Below are 19,427 nucleotides of genomic sequence, written 5' to 3'. Positions count from 1 at the left end.
TATTGAATGGTGGTGCAGGCTCGAAGGGCCGAATGGCCTGCTCCTGCACCTATTTTCTATGTTTCTTTGTTTGCCCGTATTAAGTGTCAACTTGGGCCCACTCTAACTTCTGAGTCAGAGGTTGTGGGTTCACCCATCACCTCCCTGTGCTTGCTGACATACCTTGGTTCCTAGTTGGGCGACGCCTCCCTTTTACAATGCCTTGCACAGCCTTCCCCGCTCCCCTCCCCCTCCTATCTCTGTAACCTCCTACAAGCCCCCGAGGTGTCTACGCTCCTCTAATTCTGCCCTCCTGAGCATCCCTGATTATAATCACTCCACCATCGGCGGCCGTGCCTTCTGTTGCCTGGGCCCCAAGCTCTGGAACTCCCTCCCTAAACCTCTCCGCCTCTCTATCCTCCTTCAAGAAGCTCCTTAAAACCGACCTCTTTGTCCAAGCTTTTGGTCACCTGCCCTAATATCTCTGTGGCTCGGTGGTCAAATTTTGTTTGATAAGCGCTCCTGTGCAGCACCTTGGGGATACTTTACCAGGTTGAAGGCGCTATATAAATGCAAGTTGTTGTTTCCATTACGAGGCCACCGGGGATGTTCAAACCCCACGGCAGGATTTGAGCTCATAACCTAGGCTGAAAGTTCAGGTCAGCACGGAGGGAGCGCTGCACTGTCGGACATACCATCCTGCAGATGTGAAACCCAGGCCCGGTCGGCATCTTCTAATGGATGGTTCTACTTGGGGAGGAGCTTTGGCCAACATTCCTTCTTCAACTAACGCCAAATATTCGTTGATGACTACACACTGTTCAGTTCCATTTGCAACTCCTCAGATAATGGAGCAGTCCGTGCCCGCATGCAGCAAGACCTGGACGACATTCAGGCTTGGGCTGATAAGTGGCAAGTAACATTTGCGCCACACAAGTGCCAGGCAATGACCTGTCTCCAACAAGCCAGAGTCTAACCACCGCCTCGTCAACGGCATGACCATCGCCAAATCCCCCGCCATCAACATCCTGGGGGTCACCGTTAACCAGGAACTTAACTGGACCTGCCACATAAATACTGTGGCTACAAGAGCAGGTCAGAGGCTGGGTATTCTGCGATGAGTGTCTCACCTCCTGACTCCCCAAAGCCTTTCCACCATCTACAAGACACAAGTCAGGAGTGTGATGGAACACTCTCCACTTGCCTGGATGAGTGCAGCTCCAATACTCGAGAAGCTCGACACCATCCAGGACCAAGCAGCCCGCTTTGTCGGTACCAAAGCATCAACATGGCCCTTGTACTGCCCACTTCCTATTGCTCTTTTCTTTCCATAGACAACTTTGCCATCAAATTTATCCACTGGTATTTTCAGGTCAGGCTCAACTTTGAGAGATGATATTCAAGTGGTCTTCAACGTTGGTTACCCAGCTGCATTTCATTGCACCATATGGTACATCCACCCGCTTGATCAGCACGCTGCCCACCACCTTCAACACTCTCTCCCTCCACCACCGGCGCCCCCTGGCTGCAGTGTGCACCATCTACAAGATGCACCGCGGCAACTCGCCAAGGCTTCTTCGGCAGCACCTCCCAAACCCGCGACCTCTGCCGCCTAGAAGGACAAGGGCAGCAGGCGCATGGTAACACCACCACCCTCCGAGTTACACACCATCCTGACTTGGAGATATGTCGGCATTCCTTCATCATCGCTGGGTCACAATCCTGGAACTCCCTCCCTAACAGCACTGTGGGAGCACCTTCACACACGGACTGCAGCGGTTCAAGAAGGGGGCTCACCACCACCTTCTCAAGGGGCAATTAATGCCGGCCTTGCCAGCGACGCTCCCATTCCGGAACAAGTAATTGAAAAAAACAATACAGATTAATTGGCCATTCGTATCATTGCTGTGTTCAAAATGGTAGTCATATTTGCGTGTATAACACAGCACTTCAAAAGTAATTGATTGCATTGTGAAGGACCTTGAAAGATGTCTGAGGGACGATAAAAAGCATTAAATAAATGCAAACCTTTCTTTTAGACTAATATCTCACTTGGGTTAACACCAAGTGTCCCACACTCAAACCTTGGGTAGACCACACTTGGAGCATTACGTACAGTTCTGGTCGCCATATTATAAACATGATATAGAGGCACTGGAGAAGGTGCAGGGAAGATTTACAAGGATGATACCAGAAATACGAGGGTGCACATATCAGGAAAGGATGAACAGGCGCTGGGTCTCTTTCTTCTGTTGATAAAGGTGGCCGAGGGATGACCTAAGAGGTCTTTAAAATGAGGAAAGGTTTTGATGGAGTGGATACAGAGAGAATGTTTCCACTTGTGGGGAAGAACATAACTAGAGGCCATCAATATAAGCTGGTCACCCAGAAATCCAATAGGGAATTCAGAAGAAACTTCTTTACCCAGAGAGCGGTGAGAATGTGGAACTCGCTGCCACAGGGAGGGGTTGAGGTGAATAGTATCGATGCATTTAAGGGGAGGCTGGACAAGCGTATGAGGGAGAAGGGAATAGAGGGGTGTGCTGATAGATTTAGATGAGGAAAGACGGGGGGGGAGGCTCGAGTGGAGCATAAACGCCGGCACGGACTGGCTGAGCCGAATGGCCTGTTTCTCTGCCGTTTATACGATGTAGTCCTATGTATGTAAACTGATTGATTGCGTCTATCTTTTTGAACAGATTTATTCGCCCGATCACACCAGCAACAGCTACACATCGAATCCATCCACGCCTGTGGGCTCACCACCATCTCTGACAGGTAAGGAAGGGATTCGACAGACTTGTTCTCTTGGCTGGTGGGACAGTTGTTATCCAGGAAAATAAACGACGGATCATTTTGGAGCCTTTTCCTCCACCTTTTGTTCTCCTGAAGGTACTGGGATCTTCCTAATTTGTGTGGCTCAGTGCCCGACTCGACCGTGTCATTAAAAACGGGCCAACGTGGGAGGCAGCTTCATTTCCTTTGCCTTGCACCCTCTTCAAGTTTACAAGCATTGCATCCGGTCAATGAGAGTGATTCCCACTCTGTGCAGCGCTGAAGGTGACCACACACGCGTGTAGTAAACTGGCCTGTGTACAGTCGGTATCCCGAATACCTGGTCCTTGCAGTACGGAAACCCAGCGATGGAAGAAATGTCAAAGGACACGAAAGGGCAGTCCGCGCATTGAACCTCATCGAAGCCCATCCCTCCAGTCCCCTGACTGTCCCATCCAAACCCATCCCTCCAGTCCCCTAACCCTCCCATCGAAGACCATCCCTCTAATATCCAAACTTTCCCATCCAAACCCATCCCTCCAGTCCCCTAACCCTCCCATCGAAGCCCATCCCTCTAATATCCAAACTTTCCCATCCAAACCCATCCCTCCAGTCCCCTAACCCTCCCATCGAAGCCCATCCCTCTAATATCCAAACTTTCCCATCCAAACCCATCCCTCCAGTCCCCTAACCCTCCCATCGAAGCCCATCCCTCTAATATCCAAACTTTCCCATCCCTCCAGTCCCCTAACCCTCCCATCGAAGCCCATCCCTCTAATATCCAAACTTTCCCATCCAAACCCATCCCTCCAGTCCCCTAACCCTCCCATCGAAGCCCATCCCTCTAATATCCAAACTTTCCCATCCAAACCCATCCCTCCAGTCCCCTAACCCTCCCATCGAAGCCCATCCCTCTAATATCCAAACTTTCCCATCCAAACCCATCCCTCCAGTCCCCTAACCCTCCCATCGAAGCCCATCCCTCTAATATCCAAACTTTCCCATCCAAACCCATCCCTCCAGTCCCCTAACTCTCCCATCCAAGCCCATCCCTCCAGTCCCCTGACTCTCTAAGTGAAGGGGCGAGCCGTGGTGATGCTGCGCCGTGATGACATTATCGCAGCGGTCACTCCGCTCCGCACCCAACCTCCGCCCCTCTGTTGCTGTCACTGCCGCGTTTCTGCCCCTCTGTTGCTTTCACCGTCGCGTTTCCGCCCCTCAGATGTTGTCACCGCCCCCCCCCCCCCCCCCCCCCCCCCCCCCACTATGATCGAGTTCCGGATTGGAGAGAAAAATAACCAGAGGCGAATGTCGCTCGAGGCGACCTGAACCTCAGCTGCGGTTAAAAACCACCCTTTCGGGCAGCGGGCAATCTCTACCCTTTGGTCACCTGTGCTAATATCACTTTATGTGGCTCGGTGTCATTTTTTAGAATCTCCTCATGCTCCTGTGTAGCGCCTTGGGACGTTTCACTATGTTAAAGGCGGTATATAAATACACGTTGTTGGGTGAGCCTTGGCTCAGTGGTACTGTTACTACCGCTGGGTCTGAGGTTTATGGATTCGAGCTCCGCTTCAGACAGCCGCAGGAAGCAGAGACGAGAGCTTCGGTCTCTGAATAATGGGTTGACGTGCATTGAGTTAGATGGGAGTGGATAGAGGAATCTCCATCGCATCGAGCCGCTACTCTTGTGCTCGCTGACATTGGCTCCTGGTCCGGCAATGCCTCGATTTAAAAAAAAAAAAAATAAATTCTCATCCTGGTTTTCAAATCCCTCAGTGTCCCCCGCCCCCCTCCCTATCTCGTAATCTCAATAACCTCACCCTCCGCCCCCCAAACACTGTAACCTCCTCCAGCCCCCACAACCCCCTGCGATCTCCGCACTCCTCCAATTCTGCCCTCTTGCGCATCCCCCCCCCGATTTCCATCGCTCCACCATCGGTGGCCGTGCCTTCAGCTGCCTGGGCCCCAAGCTCTGGGATTTCCTCCCTTAAACCTTTCCATCTCTCTCACCCCTCCTTTTTAAGACGCCCCTTTAAAAACTGACCTCTTTGACCAAACTTTTGTCCCTAATATCTCCTTATGTGTCCAACTTTTGTTTGATGATCGCTCCTGTCAAGCGCCTTGGGACGTTTCGCTATCCTAAAGGCGCTATATAAATGCAAGTTATTGTGCCTAACCCGTAAATCATGTCGACTTTTGCCTTATGTAAACGTGAGTTGTTTTGTTTTTGACTCAGAATTTTGGCACAGATTTTCCCAGCGTTGATTCCATCCCATTTCATTATTCTGTGTAGCCCGGGGGGGGTGGGGGTGGGGGGGGGGCAGTCACTTTGAACCAGGAAATTGGAAACGGGGACGCAGAAATGAATCCCAGCCTGTCGGTGTGGAGATATTCCACAGCAGGTGCACGGCGTTTTCCGCGGAGTCGCGGGGGCGGGCGGAATTCCCTGTGTGCCGCCGCTCCGCCGGGAATTCCCATTAATCCTGCGATTAAGCGAGCGTTCGAGACACTGAATGAGGTTTTCTGACAAAGCAACTTATTTGCTGGCTGGCAATTGTCTGTAATCACTGTGGCCCCTTGTGGGGTCCCGAGGGAAGGCCTGTGCAGCACAGCTGCTCATCTCGTTCAAGCCCAGTCTTTGTTGAACGCTTGCGAAGGGGCCTCCTCTCTCTCTCTCTCTCTCTCTCTCTCTCTCTCCCGCTCTCCCTCTCTCCGCCTTTTGTTTGCCCTGAGGCGTTGCGACCGCTTCGATTAACTGAGCTGGAAGAGACTGTGGCTGTGATTGGGGGGGGGGGGGCTTTTATTTTTTAACGTAGGGTTGGGGAGAGGGGGCATGACAAACACTCGTCGTTTGGGGCAGCCCTGTCTGACCTACAATGAATCACTGCGAAAATATTCTTTTTTTGTCTTTTTTTTTTGTCCGGGTGAGGGGGTGGGTTTGCAGCGCGGGATGCCAGAATGATGATTTATCTCGCATACTGGTAGCATGACCGACAGTAACCTCACGAGTCGATCCTAGGCCTCTGCTCTAAATGTGTTCAGTTTGATAAAAGGAAGACTTGCATTTCTGTAGCCGCTTTCACAACCTCAGGACATCTCGAGGCACTTTACAGCCAAGGAAGAACTGTTTTTTTTTTTGGAGTGTACTCACTGCAGTAATGTAGGAAACGCAGCAGCCAATTTGCGCACAGCAAGCTCCCGCAAATAGCAATGTGATGATCTGAGTTAGTGATGTTTGTTGAAGGATAGAAATTGGCACTGCACACCGGGGAGATCTCCCCTGCTCTTTGAAATAGTGGCCGTGGGATCCTTTACATCCACTTGAGAGACCAGATGGGGCCTCGGTTTAATGTCTCATCTGAAAGTGCTGCCCCTCCGACAGTGCGGCGCTCCCTCAGCGCTGCCCCTCCGACAGTGCGGCGCTCCCTCAGCGCTGCCCCTCCGACAGTGCGGCGCTCCCTCAGTACTGCACTGGGAGCGCCAGCCTAGATGTTTGTGCACAAGTCACTGGAGTGGGACTCGCAAACTCGAACTTCTGACTCCGAGGCGACAATGCGACCTACTGAGTCGCGGCTGGCACTGCACAGGTTAGCCCACTCGCTGGATTCGATGCCCAGCCTGTGCCAAGTTAGATCCGAGCTGGGCCGGTGTCAGGCGCTCCACTGTGACCCTCCCATGTATCGGTCTGAGGAGCAGAGAACTAAGGCAGGGTTCTTACTTCTGATCATGAGCCAGTGACCTCCTCTGGAATCTCCATGTGTCAGACCATGGCTCAGTGGGTAGCACTCTCGCCTCTGAACCAGAAGGTTGTGGGTTCAAGTCCCACTCCAGGGACTTGAGCACAAAAATCTAGGCTCCCAGTGCAGTACCGAGGGAGCGCCGCACTGTCGGAGGGGCGGTACCGAGGGAGCGCCGCACTCTCGGAGGTGCGGTACGGAGGTGCCGTCTTTCGGATGAGACGTTAAACCAAGGTCCCCATCTGCCTTCTCGGGTGGACGTGAAAGATCCCAGGGCCAATATTTCGAAGAGGAGCAGGGGGAGTTCTCCCTGGTGTCCTGTACCAATGCTTATCCCTCAACCAACATCACTAAAAAGCAGATGATTTGGGTCATTATCCCATTGCTGTTTGTGGAAGCTTGCTGTGCACATAAGAATTAGGAGCAGGAGTAGGTCATTCGGACCCTCTAGCCTCTCCGCCATTCAGTAAGATCATGGCTGATCTCCGACCTCAACTCCACTATCCCCATATCCCTTAATATCCAAGGGAAAGCACAAATTGGCTGCCGCGTTTCCGACATTACAACAGTGGCTGCACTTCAGAAAAAGGACTTCATTGTCCGTGAAGCGCTCTGTGACGTCCGGAGCTCGTGAAAAGACGCTGCAGAAATGCAAGTTCTTCCTATTGTATTTTTCTTTGAGCGTGATCCTTCCGTGGTTGAATGGCCTTCTGACACTCGCTGTTTAGACTTGCACGGGAAGATTGGCCACTTGCAGGAACGAACTGCCGGAGGCGGGGGCAGTGGGGGAACCATGGAACTGCACCTTAACTTTAGGGACATTCTGAGGGGGGAATGAGAGGCTTTCAAAGGGTTAAATGGTATCACGATGAAGCAAAATTGCTAACTTGAGGAATGTTGGCTCGCATATATTTGCAACGAGGGAGACAGTTGACATTGGGTAATTTAGAATCAAACAAAATTTGCTGTGTCTTCCTGTAGGTTCAACTCAGTGGTCCAGGCCTGGAGGACAGAGTTCTGCTTCACCCGGCTATGAGAGTACCCTGCATTCACTGGTAAGCTGAGCGAAACTTTGGATCAATTTCACCGCTGTTTGAATCCAGTTATAAAGCTCAGTATTTGAAATGTTACAGGTGTTTGATTGGCGGCCCTCTCTGCTCTGGGTCAAAAGGTTCGAGTGCAACATTCTCTTTTTTTTTTTCTTCCCCTCCCCCCACCCCCCCCCCCCAACCCTCTTCCGCCCCCACACTTCCCGCCCGCTCCCAACTCCAGTACTTGAGCCCGCAGTCTCGGCCGACGTTGCCAATGCAATGCTGAGGAAGCACCGTACTGCGCTGTCGGAGGGGCGGTGCTGAGGGAACGCCATGCAGTGCTGAGGGAGCGCCGCACTGTCGGAGGGGCAGTACTGAGGGAGCGCCGCACTGTCGGAGGGGCAGTACTGAGGGAGCGCCGCACTGTCGGAGGGGCAGTACTGAGGGAGCGCCGCACTGTCGGAGGGGCAGTGCTGAGGGAGCGCCGCACTGTCGGAGGGGCGGTGCTGAGGGAGCGCCGCACTGTCGGAGGGGCGGTACTGAGGGAGTGCCGCACTGTCGGAGGGACAGTACTGAGGAAGCGCCGCACTGTCGGAGGGGCAGTACTGAGGAAGCGCCGCACTGTCGCAGGGACGGTACTGAGGGAGCGCCGCACTGTCGGAGGGGCGGTACTGAGGGAGTGCCGCACTGTCGGAGGGACAGTACTGAGGAAGCGCCGCACTGTCGGAGGGACAGTACTGAGGGAGCGCCGCGCTGTCGGAGGGACAGTACTGAGGAAGCGCCGCACTGTCGGAGGGGCAGTACTGAGGGAACGCCGCACTGTCGGAGGGGCAGTACTGAGGGAACGCCGCACTGTCGGAGGGACAGTACTGAAGGAACGCCGCACTGTCGGAGGGACAGTGCTGAGGGAGCGCCGCACTGTCGGAGGGACAGTACTGAGGGAGTGCCGCACTGTCGCAGGGACGGTACTGAGGGAGCGCCGTACTGTCGGAGGGGCAGTGCTGAGAGAGCGCCGCACTGTCGGAGGGGCGGTACTGAGGGAGTGTCGCAGGGACGGTATTGAGGGAGTGCCGCACTGTCGGAGGGACAGTACTGAGGAAGCGCCGCACTGTCGGAGGGCAATACTGAGGGAACGCCGCACTGTCGGAGGGCAATACTGAGGGAACGCCGCACTGTCGGAGGGGCTGTACTGAGGGAGTGCCGCACTGTCGGAGGGGCAGTACTGAGGGAACGCCGCACTGTCGGAGGGCAATACTGAGGGAACGCCGCACTGTCGGAGGGACAGTACTGAGGAAGCGCCGCACTGTCGGAGGGGCAGTACTGAGGAAGCGCCGCACTGTCGGAGGGGCAGTACTGAGGGAACGCCTCACTGTCGGAGGGACAGTACTGAGGGAGCGTCGCACTGTCGGAGGGCGCCCCCCTTTTCGGATGAGCCCTTCAACTCCCTGTGCGAGCTGATTGTTAAAAGATCCCATGGCACGATTCCAGTATGAGCTGGGAGGTCTCCCGAGGCCTCGGCCAACATTCCTCCCTGAACAGACGCAGTCAAAAGCAGCCGCGTTTGGACGTTTAATTCATTGCTGCTTGTGGGGCGTTTTTGGCGGCTGCTGTGTTTTCCTACATCACAACGGTGACTGTACATCAACGAGTGATGGGTGAAGTGCTTCGGTGTAACTCAGCGCCTTTATTTATTTCGTCCTTCCCCTTTCTCTTCCTCTGTCGCAAATGGTTAGTCGTGACCATTGAACGTAAGAATTAGGAGCAGGAGTTGGCCACACAGCCCCTCGAGCCTGCTCCACCATTCAATAAGATCATTGCTGATCTTCGACCTCAACTCCACTTTCCCGCCCGATTACCCATATCCCTCTATTCCCGTGGTCTCAAAATCTTATCCATCTCAGTCTTGAATATATTCAGAGACTGAGCCTCCACTGCCCTCTGGGGCAGAGAATTCCAAAGATTCACCCCCCTCTGAGTGAAGAAATTCCTCCTCATCTCAGTTCCTTATCCTGAGACTGTGGAACCCCTGGTTCTAGACTCCCCAGCCCGGGGGAAACATCCTTCGCTGAATCTACCCTGTCGGGGGAGCGCCGCACTGTCGGAGGGGCGGTACTGAGGGAGCGCCGCACTGTTGGAGGGGCAGTACTGAGGAAGTGCCGCACTGTCGGAGGGGCGGTGCTGAGGGAGCTCCGCACTGTCGGAGGGGCGGTGCTGAGGGAGCGCCGCACTGTCGGGGGAGCGCCGCACTGTCGGAGGGGCAGTACTGAGGGAGCGCCGCACTGTCGGAGGGGCAGTACTGAGGGAGTGCCGCACTGTCGGAGGGGCAGTGCTGAGGGAGCGCCACACTGTCGGAGGGGCGGTGCTGAGGGAGCGCCGCACTGTCGGAGGGGCGGTGCTGAGGGAGCGCCGCACTGTTGGAGGAGCGATGCTGAGGGAGCGCTGCACTGTCGGAGGGGCAGTACTGAGGGAGTGTCGGAGGGGCGGTGCTGAGGGAGCGCCGCACTGTTGGAGGAGCGATGCTGAGGGAGCGCTGCACTGTCGGAGGGGCAGTACTGAGGGAGTGTCGGAGGGGCGGTGCTGAGGGAGCGCCACACTGTCGGAGGGGCGGTACTGAGGGAGCGCCGCACTGTCGGAGGCGCCCTCTTTCGGACGAGGCGTTAAACCCGCCGGTGCCGTCTGCTCTCTCGGGTGGACGTAAAAGATCCCACTGTGGAAGAGGAGCGGGGGGAGGGGACGGGGGAGTTATCCCCGGTTTCCTGTGGCCCCGATCAACAGATGGTCTGGGTCACTTTTACATTCTGTGGGGGCTTGCTGTGTGGATATTGGCTGCTGCGTTTCCTACATACAACAGTGACCGCACTTCAGAAAGGGCTTGATTGGCTGCACCACAGAAGGTTGTTGAGGCCAATTCATTAAATATATTCAAAAAGGAGTTAGATGTAGTCCTTACTACTAGGGGGATCAAGGGGTATGGCGAGAAAGCAGGAATGGGGTACTGAAGTTGCATGTTCAGCCATGAACTCATTGAATGGCGGTGCAGGCTCGAAGGGCCGAATGGCCTACTCCTGCACCTATTTTCTATGTTTCTATGTAAAGCACTTTGGGACGTCCTGAGGTTGTGAGAGGGGCTGTATAAATGCAGGTCTTTCTTTCTTTGATGCTTGCTATATTTGCTTTGCATGGCATATCTAACATACTTTCCCCGACTCTTTAAATCTTATAGAAAAACCCCGCAGAACGGCAACTTAAGGAGCATTTACATGACGCAATCTCTGTGTTAATGGATGTGTGTGAGGTAGTAGTGTTTTCTATTAACATATATTTTTATTCTGATTTTCTCCGTTTATTTCTTTCCCAGTCCTATTCCAATGGCTATTGCTGCCATGTCTTCATTTAAAAGATCTCTGTGCTTTATCCATTCGGGCCTAATCAATGAGTTTTTTACTGCACTGGAACTTCTTATCCTCGTTTTCCAGTTGTATTTTGTGCTCATCGAGATGAGGGAATTCAAGGATAGAGGGAATGGAACAATTGTGACAGCAAGCGCTCAGTATCAGCATCAAATACAGAGTAAAGCTCCCTCTGCACTGCCCCATCAAACACTCCCAGGGCAGGTACAGCACGGGGTTAGATACAGAGTAAAGCTCCCTCTACACTGTCCCATCAAACACTCCCATGACAGGTACAGGGGGTTAGATACAGAGTAAAGCTCCCTCTACACTGTCCCATCAAACACTCCCAGGGCAGGTACAGGGGGTTAGATACAGATTAAAGCTCCCTCTACACTGTCCCATCAAACACCCCCAGGGCAGGTACAGCACGGGGTTAGATACAGAGTAAAGCTCCCTCTACAATGTCCCCATCAAACACTCCCAGGGCAGGTACAGCACGGGGTTAGATACAGAGTAAAGCTCCCTCTACACTGTCCCCATCAAACACTCCCATGACAGGTACACCACAGGGTTAGATACAGAGTAAGGCTCTCCCTAAACTGTCCCGTCATTCAGCGCACCAAAACTCAACTCCTGAAATTCCACTGTACTTTGAATGTCCTAAAGTGTGTGTCTCTGCAGATTATTCCAGACATTTATCGGGCGTTGGGTGAATGGGTCCTTTCTGATAGCTGATTCTAAATGTATTTTCCACCAGCTTATGATCTCTGCTTTACCTTTAGAGTAGTGTGCCAGATTTGCCTTGCCTTAAGATCGTCCGGTATTGTGCGTACTTCCGTCAGGCTAGCGCTGAGCTGTCTACTTCTCTCTCTCTCTCTCTCTCTGGTCCTTGCAGCAAAGCCGGATGGAGGATCGCCTGGACCGGTTGGACGACGCCATTCACATCCTGCGCAACCACGCGGTGGGTCCCTCGTCCAGTCTGCCCAGCAGCCATGGGGACCTGCACGGCCTGCTCGGGCCTTCATCGCACAGCGGGCTGGTCGCTGCCTTGGGTCCGGGCTACACCGCGCCCAACCTGGGGCCGTCAGCGCGGGCAGCGTCCATGGTGAGTACAGGTGGCCGACTGTGGGGTTACCGGGGGGGGCGGGGGGGAGGTCGAGCGACTTCAGCTCTGAGGGGAGGTTGGAAAAAAAAAATGTTAGGGCAGTGTAACGTATGCATCTTGTGAGTACGCTCACAGATTTGTAGCGCTGTTGAGGGGGTCGTTCAGCCCGACTGCCTGCCTCTCTTCCGCGGTTCCATCCGAGCCAGGGTGTCCCTGGAGATGGAGCATGCGGTGTCCACCGGTACTCTCGCGGCCTTCCGGAGGGACTGGAGTGCATCATCACCCCACGGCAACCAAATTTTTATTTGATTTAAGTTTCCACAAAAGTTTAATTTGAAATTTGTGGGTTCTAGTGCCCTTATCAAAAGTGGCCGCTTGATTTTACGTTCAACTAAAATAGTTGTATAGCTGTTGAGTGGGAGTGGCTTAGCCAGTCACATGATGTTCACAAGACTCAATAAAACCCCAGCCAGTTGGGTTCGGGGGATCCACGATGGGGCAGGTAGTTGTGAGTCTGTTGGATGAACTGGTAAAGTGTAGTGTGATTGTTAAACCTTTGCTAATAAACCAACTAGTTCTTAATAGCAATGTGTTGCTATGAATTCTTCAGCAAAGAACCCATGAAGCAAATACATTACAGACTATTTCTCCTTGGAACAGTCTTTGGGTAAGGTCACGTAGCGATTATGTTACTGGACTCGTAATCCAGACCCTGGACTAATGATCCAGAGACGTGAGCTCAAAATCGACCACGGCAGCTGGGGAATTTAAATTCAATTAATTAAATAAATCTGGAATTAAAAGCTAGTGCTAGTACGGGTGATCATGAAACTACCGGATTGTCATAAAAACCCGATCTGGTTCATGAATGTCCTTTGGGAAGGAAATCTGCCGCCCTTACCCGGTCTGGCCGTTATGTGACTCCACAGACCCAAGCAATGTATATTGTAAATAGCTGAGGTCCCAGCACTGAACCTTGCGGTACCCCACTAGTCACTGCCTGCCCTCTGAAATGGCCCGGCGAGCCACTCAGTTGTACCAAACCGCTACAACAAAGTCAGCGCTATGGGAGCACCTTCACCGCACGGGACTGCAGCGGTTCAAGGCAGCGGCTCACCACCACCTTTTCAAGGGGCAATCAGGGATGGGCAATAAATGCCGGCATTAACCCTGGGGCCGGAAATTCAGCCGGGGGTCAGGAGGGCATCGCTGGGGCGAGCAGAAAGCTAGGCGGGAAAGTAAGCTGTGAGGAGGACACAAGGAACCTGCAAAGGGGTATAGACCGGTTAAGTGAGTGGGCAATAAGGTGGCCGATGGAGTATGAGGTGGTGAAATGTGAGGTAGAAAGAATAGAAAAACAGAATAATTTTTTAAACGGTGAGAAACGACTAAATGTTGGTGTGTAGAGAGAATTGGGTGTCATCGTACTGGAAAGACGGAGTTAGCATACAGCTATGGTAAGCAATTAGGAAGGCAAATAGCATGTTGGCCTTTATTGCATGGGGATTGGTGTATTTTATTAGTAATATGAGTAATAACTAGATAGATAAATAAAGAGTCTTACTATAATTGTACAGGGCTCTGGTGAGACCACACCTGGAGTACTGAGTCTAGTTTTGGTCTCCCTATCTGAGAAAGGACATACATGCCTTCGAGGCGGTACAACGAAGGTTCAGTGCATTGATTCATTTGGAAAGCAGTGACAGGATCGGTCCAAGTCAGCAATGGATTTATGAAAGGGAAATCATGCTTGACAAATCTTCTAGAATTTTTTGAGGATGTAACTAGTAGAGTAGACAAGGGAGAACCAGTGGATGTGGTGTATTCGGACTTTCAAAAGGCTTTTGACAAGGTCCCACACAAGAGATCGGTGTGCAAAATTAAAGCGCATGGTATTGGAGGTAATGTACTGATGTGGATAGAGAACTGGTTGGCAGACAGGAAGCAAAGAGTCGGGATAAACGGGTCCTTTTCAGAGTGGCAGGCAGTGACTAGTGGGGTACCGCAAGGTTCAGTGCTGGGACCTCAGCTATTTACAATATACATCAATGATTTAGATGAAGGAATTGAGTATAATAGCTCCAAGTTTGCAGATGACACTAAGCTGGGTGGCGGTGTGAACTATGAGGAGGACGCTAAGAGGCTGCAGGGTGACTTGGACAGGTTAGGTGAGTGGGCAAATGCATGGCAGATGCAGTATAATGTGGATAAATGTGAGGTTTATCTACTTTGGTGGCAAAAACACGAAGGCAGAATATTATCTGAATGGTGGCAGATTAGGAAAAGGGGAGGTGCAACGAGACCTGGGTGTCATGGTTCATCAGTCATTGAAAGTTGGCATGCAGGTACAGCAGGCGGTGAAGAAGGCAAATGGTATGTTGGCCTTCATAGCAAGGGGATTTGAGTATAAGAGGAGGGAGGTCTTACTGCAGTTCTACAGGGCCTTGGTGAGGCCCCACCTAGAATATTGTGTTCAGTTTTGGTCTCCTAATCTGAGGAAGGACGTTCTGGCTATTGAGGGAGTGCAGTGAAGGTTCACCAGACTGATTCCCGGGATGGCAGGACTGACATATGAGGAGAGACTGGATCGACTGGGCCTGTATTCACTGGAGTTTAGAAGGATGAGAGGGGATCTCATAGAAACATATCAAATTCTCACGGGACTGGACAGTTAGATGCAGGAAGAATGTTCCCGATGTTTGGGAAGTCCAGAACCAGGGGACACAGTCTAAGGATAAGGGGTAAGCCATTTAGGACCAAGATGAGGAGAAACTTCTTCACTCAAGAGTTGTTAATGTGTGGAATTCTCTACCGCAGAGAGTTGTTGATGCCAGTTCATTGGATATATTCAAGAGGGGGTTAGATATGGCCCTTACGACTAAAGGGATCAAGGGGTATGGAGAGAAAGCAGGAAAGGGGTACTGAGGTGAATGATCAGCCATGATCTTATTGAATGGTGGTGCAGGCTCGAAGGGCCGAATGGCCTACCCCTGCACCTATTTTCTATGTTTCTATGAGAGGGTTGTCCTAAGGGGAGAGATTGTGTAGATTGGGCCCTGTCCTCTGGAGTTTAGAAGAATGAGAGGCGATCTCATTGAAACAAAAAAGATTCTGAGGGGGATTGACAGGACAGATGGTGAGAGGCTATTTCCCCCGGGCTGGGGAGTCTGGAACTAGTGGGGGTGGAGGGGGAGTCTTAGTCTCAGGGTTAGCCATCTAGTACTGAGATGACGAGACATTTCTTCACTCAGAGTGTTGTGGATCTTTGGAACTCTCTACCCCAAAGGGCAGTGGATGCTCAGTCGTTGAGTCGATTCAAAGCTGAGATAGATTTTTGGACACGAAGGGAATCAAAGCGATATGGGGATCGGGCGGGAAAGTGGAGTTACATATAAACATAGAAAATAGGTGCAGGAGTAGGCCATTCGGCCCTTCGAGCCTGCACCATCATTCAATATGATCATGGTTGATCATGCAACTTCAGTACCCCATTCCTGCTTTCTCTCCATACCCCTTGATCCATTTAGCCGTAAGGGCCACATCTAACTCCCCTTTGAATATATCCAACGAACTGGCCTCAACAACTTTCTGTGGTAGAGAATTCCACAGGTTCACAATTCTCTGAGTGAAGAAGTTTCTCCTCATCTCGGTCCTAAATGGCTTACCCCTTATCCTTAGACTGTGACCCCTGGTTCTGGACTTCCCCCAACATCGGGAACATTCTTCCTGCATCTAACCTGTCCAGTCCCGTCAGTATTTTATGTTTCTATGAGATCCCCTCTCATTCTTCTAAATCCCAGTGAATATAAGCCTAGTCGATCCAGTCTTTCTTCATATGTCAGTCCTGCCATCCCAGGAATCAGTCTGGTGAACCTTCTGACGGGGTTAGACAGGTTAGATGCAGGAAGAATGTTCCCAATGTTGGGGAAGTCCAGAACCAGGGGTCACAGTCTAAGGATAAGGGGTAAGCCATTTAGGACCGAGATGCGGAGGAACTTCTTCACCCAGAGAGTGGTGAACCTGTGGAATTCTCTACCACAGAAAGTTGTTGAGGCCAATTCACTAAATATATTCAAAAAGGAGTTAGATGAGGTCCTTACTGCTAGGGGGATCAAGGGGTATGGCGAGAAAGCAGGAATGGGGTACTGAAGTTGAATGTTCAGCCATGAACTCATTGAATGGCGGTGCAGGCTAGAAGGGCCGAATGGCCTACTCCTGCACCTATTTTCTATGTTTCTATGTTCGCTGCACTCCCTCAATAGCAAGAATGTCCTTCCTCAGATTAGGAGACCAAAACTGAACACAATATTCCAGGTGTGGCCTCACCAAGGCCCTGTACAACTGCAATAAGGACTCTCTGCTCCTATACTCAAATCCTCTCGCTATGAAGGCCAACATGCCATTTGCGGTCGAAGATCAGCCATAATCTTATTGATTGGCGGAGTGGGCTCGAGGGGCCTTGGGGCCTACTCTTGCTCCGAATTCCGATCTCATTATGTTAAGTGCTAACCCGCCTCAATAGCCTGTACCGTGGTGGGGTGGGAAGGCCAAGCCAATGGCTCAGTACCACTCTAGGTAGTGCATTTAGTCACTCAGCCATGGGGGTTGGTGGTGGAGGGGGGGGGTGCGACAGTTTACTGCTGCAGTTCTGTTGGACGAAGCTCCCCGGGCAGATGCGTACCGCGATTGGAAATTCCATTCCAGCAGTGCGAGTGATAAGCAAACCCCGGCTTTATTGAGCGAAACACCTGCTCCTGTTTGCTCACCTGGCGTGTACCTGACGTAGGAGGGGAGAGGCCAGTCAGGTGCACCGTCTCTCACTATCACTGACATCTGCCGGTGCTGATAAACCCTCCCCGTGAAAGGAGAAAATAAACGAGAAAACTGATACGCCGCCTGTTCTGCAGCAGGTCTGCCGGCATCTGCAAGAGAACAAATATGGGACGGTTTTAACAGCAGGTTCGAAAGCGCTGTTCCTCCTAGAGAAGCTTCACAATACAAGCCGGCTAGCGAGGAGGCCTGAGAACGAAATGATTCCACATGCCCTGGGAGTGTTTGATGGGACAGTGTAGAGGGAGCTTTACTCTGTATCTAACCCTGTGCTGTACCTGCCCTGGGAGTGTTTGATGGGACAGTGTAGAGGGAGCTTTACTCTGTATCTAACCCCCTGTACCTGCCCTGGGAGTGTTTGATGGGACAGTGTAGAGGGAGCTTTACTCTGTCTCTAACCCCCTGTACCTGCCCTGGGAGTGTTTGATGGGACAGTGTAGAGGGAGCTTTACTCTGTATCTAACCCCCTGTACCTGCCCTGGGAGTGTTTGATGGGACAGTGTAGAGGGAGCTTTACTCTGTATCTAACCCCCTGTACCTGCCCTGGGAGTGTTTGATGGGACAGTGGAGAGGGAGCTTTACACTGGGAGATAGATGGATTTTTGAGAGATAAGGGAGTGAAGGGTTATAGCAAGCGGGAAGGGAAGTGGAGCTGAGTCCATGATCAGATCAGCCACGATCTTATTGAATGGTGGAGCAGGCTCGAGGAACCAGATGGCCTACTCCTGCTCCTACTTCTTATGTCGGTGGGCTTTCGTCCGGACTCTCAACCTCAGGGCTACAGATGTGACATCTTGTTATGGGCCAGTAATCCAGACCCTGGACTAATGAACCAGAGACCCGAGTTCAAATCCCCCCACGGCAGCTGGGGGAATTTAAATTCAAGTCATTAAATAGATTTGGAATTAAAAAAACAGGATCGGCAATGGTAACCACGACTGTCGCTGAAAACCCAACTGGTTCACTAATGTCCCTTTAGGGAAGGAAATCTGCCACCCTTACCCAGTCTGGCCGCCATGTGACTCCACAGACCCACAGTGATGTGGTTGACTCTTAACTGCCCTCCGAAATGGCCGCTCAGTTGAACCAAAACCGCTACGACCAAGTCAGCTCAGTGGGAGCACCTTCACCACACGGACTGCAGCGGTTCAAGAAGGCGGCTCACCACCACCTTCTCGAGGGGCAATTAGGGATGGGCAATAAATGCCGGGCCTTGCCAGCGACGCCCACATCCCGGGAGCGTATAAAAAAAAAAAATTAAAACAAATTCTTCCTCAACCTGCACTGGAGAAAGCGCATAAAAGATTTACAATGATGATGCCAGAACCGAGAGGTTATAACTGTCAAGAAAGGTTGACCAGTCTGGGGCTCTTGTGAAGGCTGAGGGGTGATCTGATAGAGGTCTTCAAGATTATGAAGGGGTTCGATAGGGTAGAGGTAGAGAAGGCGTTTCCACTAGCTGGGGGAGACCATCAATATAAGACAGTAATAGAAACATAGAAAATAGGTGCGGGAGTAGGCCATTCGGCCCTTCGAGCCTGCACCGCCATTCAATATAATCATGGCTGATCATCCACCTCGGTACCCCTTTCCTGCTTTCTCTCCATTCCCCTTGATCCCTTTAGCCGTAAGGGCCACATCTAACTCCCTCTGGAATATATCCAATATCACTAATAAACCCAATGGGGAATTCAGGAGAAACCTCTTTACTCAGAGCGGTGAGAATGTGGAACTCGCTGCCACAGGGAGGGGTTGAGGCGAATAGTATCGAGGCATTTAAGGGAAGGCTGGATAAACACATGAGGGAGAAAGCAATAGAAGGATATGGGGATGGAGGGAGAGGGAGAGGGTTGGGAAGGGGCTGGTGTGGAGCATAAACACTGGCATGGAGCTGTTTCTGGGCTGGACATTCGATGTAACTATTGGTGCCAGATCCTACATCTACTCCATGCAGTGTGGTTTCCCGCTTGACTACTGAACCGTCGTGTAAAAGGTCCAGGAGACTGGCGATTTCTCAGTCTATCTGAGCGACAACAGGTCACTTGCCTCCAAAGATTCATGTCTACATCTTTTTATCCATCCTCGTTCCCAATGCGTTCCCCTCCTGAAGGTGCTAGGGTTCGGTTTCAGAGGCTTCACTGCCTCCAGTGCCTCATGTGTAAGCTGGGCAGCCGCTCCCACCCTGGCAATGCCTCGATTTTCAAAATTCACATCTTCGTGTTCAAATCCTTCCACGACCCTCGCCCCCTCCCTATCTCCGTAATCTCCTCCAGCCCCACAACACCCCCCCGAGATGTCTGCGCTCCTCTAATTTTGCCCTCTTGAGCATCCCTGATTATAATCACTCCACCATTGGTGGCCGTGCCTTCAGCTGCCTGGGCCCCAAGCTCCGGAATTCCCTCCCTAAACCTCTCCGCCTCTCTCTCCTCCTTCAAGATGCTCCTTAAAACTGACCTCTTTGACCAATTCAGAGCTAATTTCTACTTATTCGGTTCCATGTCAAATGTATATCTCATAACACTGCTGTGCAGCGCCTTGGGACGTTTCACTACGTCAAAGGCGCTATATAAATACA

General features: G+C 51.9%; 1 protein-coding gene across 2 annotated transcripts in view; it reads left to right on the top strand.

Annotated features, from left to right (window-relative positions):
- Positions 1–19,427, top strand: part of LOC139240189 (transcription factor 12-like) — a 142,151-nt gene that overhangs the window by 100,119 nt on the left and 22,605 nt on the right. The window contains exons 6-9 of one of the 2 annotated variants that reach the window (XM_070868622.1): positions 2,679–2,757; positions 7,476–7,549; positions 10,749–10,820; positions 11,813–12,022. In XM_070868622.1, the coding sequence (XP_070724723.1) occupies positions 2,679–2,757; positions 7,476–7,549; positions 10,749–10,820; positions 11,813–12,022 (435 nt within the window). The remainder of the gene's footprint in view (positions 1–2,678; positions 2,758–7,475; positions 7,550–10,748; positions 10,821–11,812; positions 12,023–19,427) is intronic. The other variant, XM_070868623.1, reaches the window with a different exon arrangement.

Source organism: Pristiophorus japonicus, chromosome 30, assembly GCF_044704955.1.
Source record: "Pristiophorus japonicus isolate sPriJap1 chromosome 30, sPriJap1.hap1, whole genome shotgun sequence".
NCBI lineage: Eukaryota > Metazoa > Chordata > Chondrichthyes > Pristiophoridae > Pristiophorus > Pristiophorus japonicus.
Note: the sequence above shows the minus strand (reverse complement) of the source record. Positions and strands in the feature narration are given on the sequence as shown.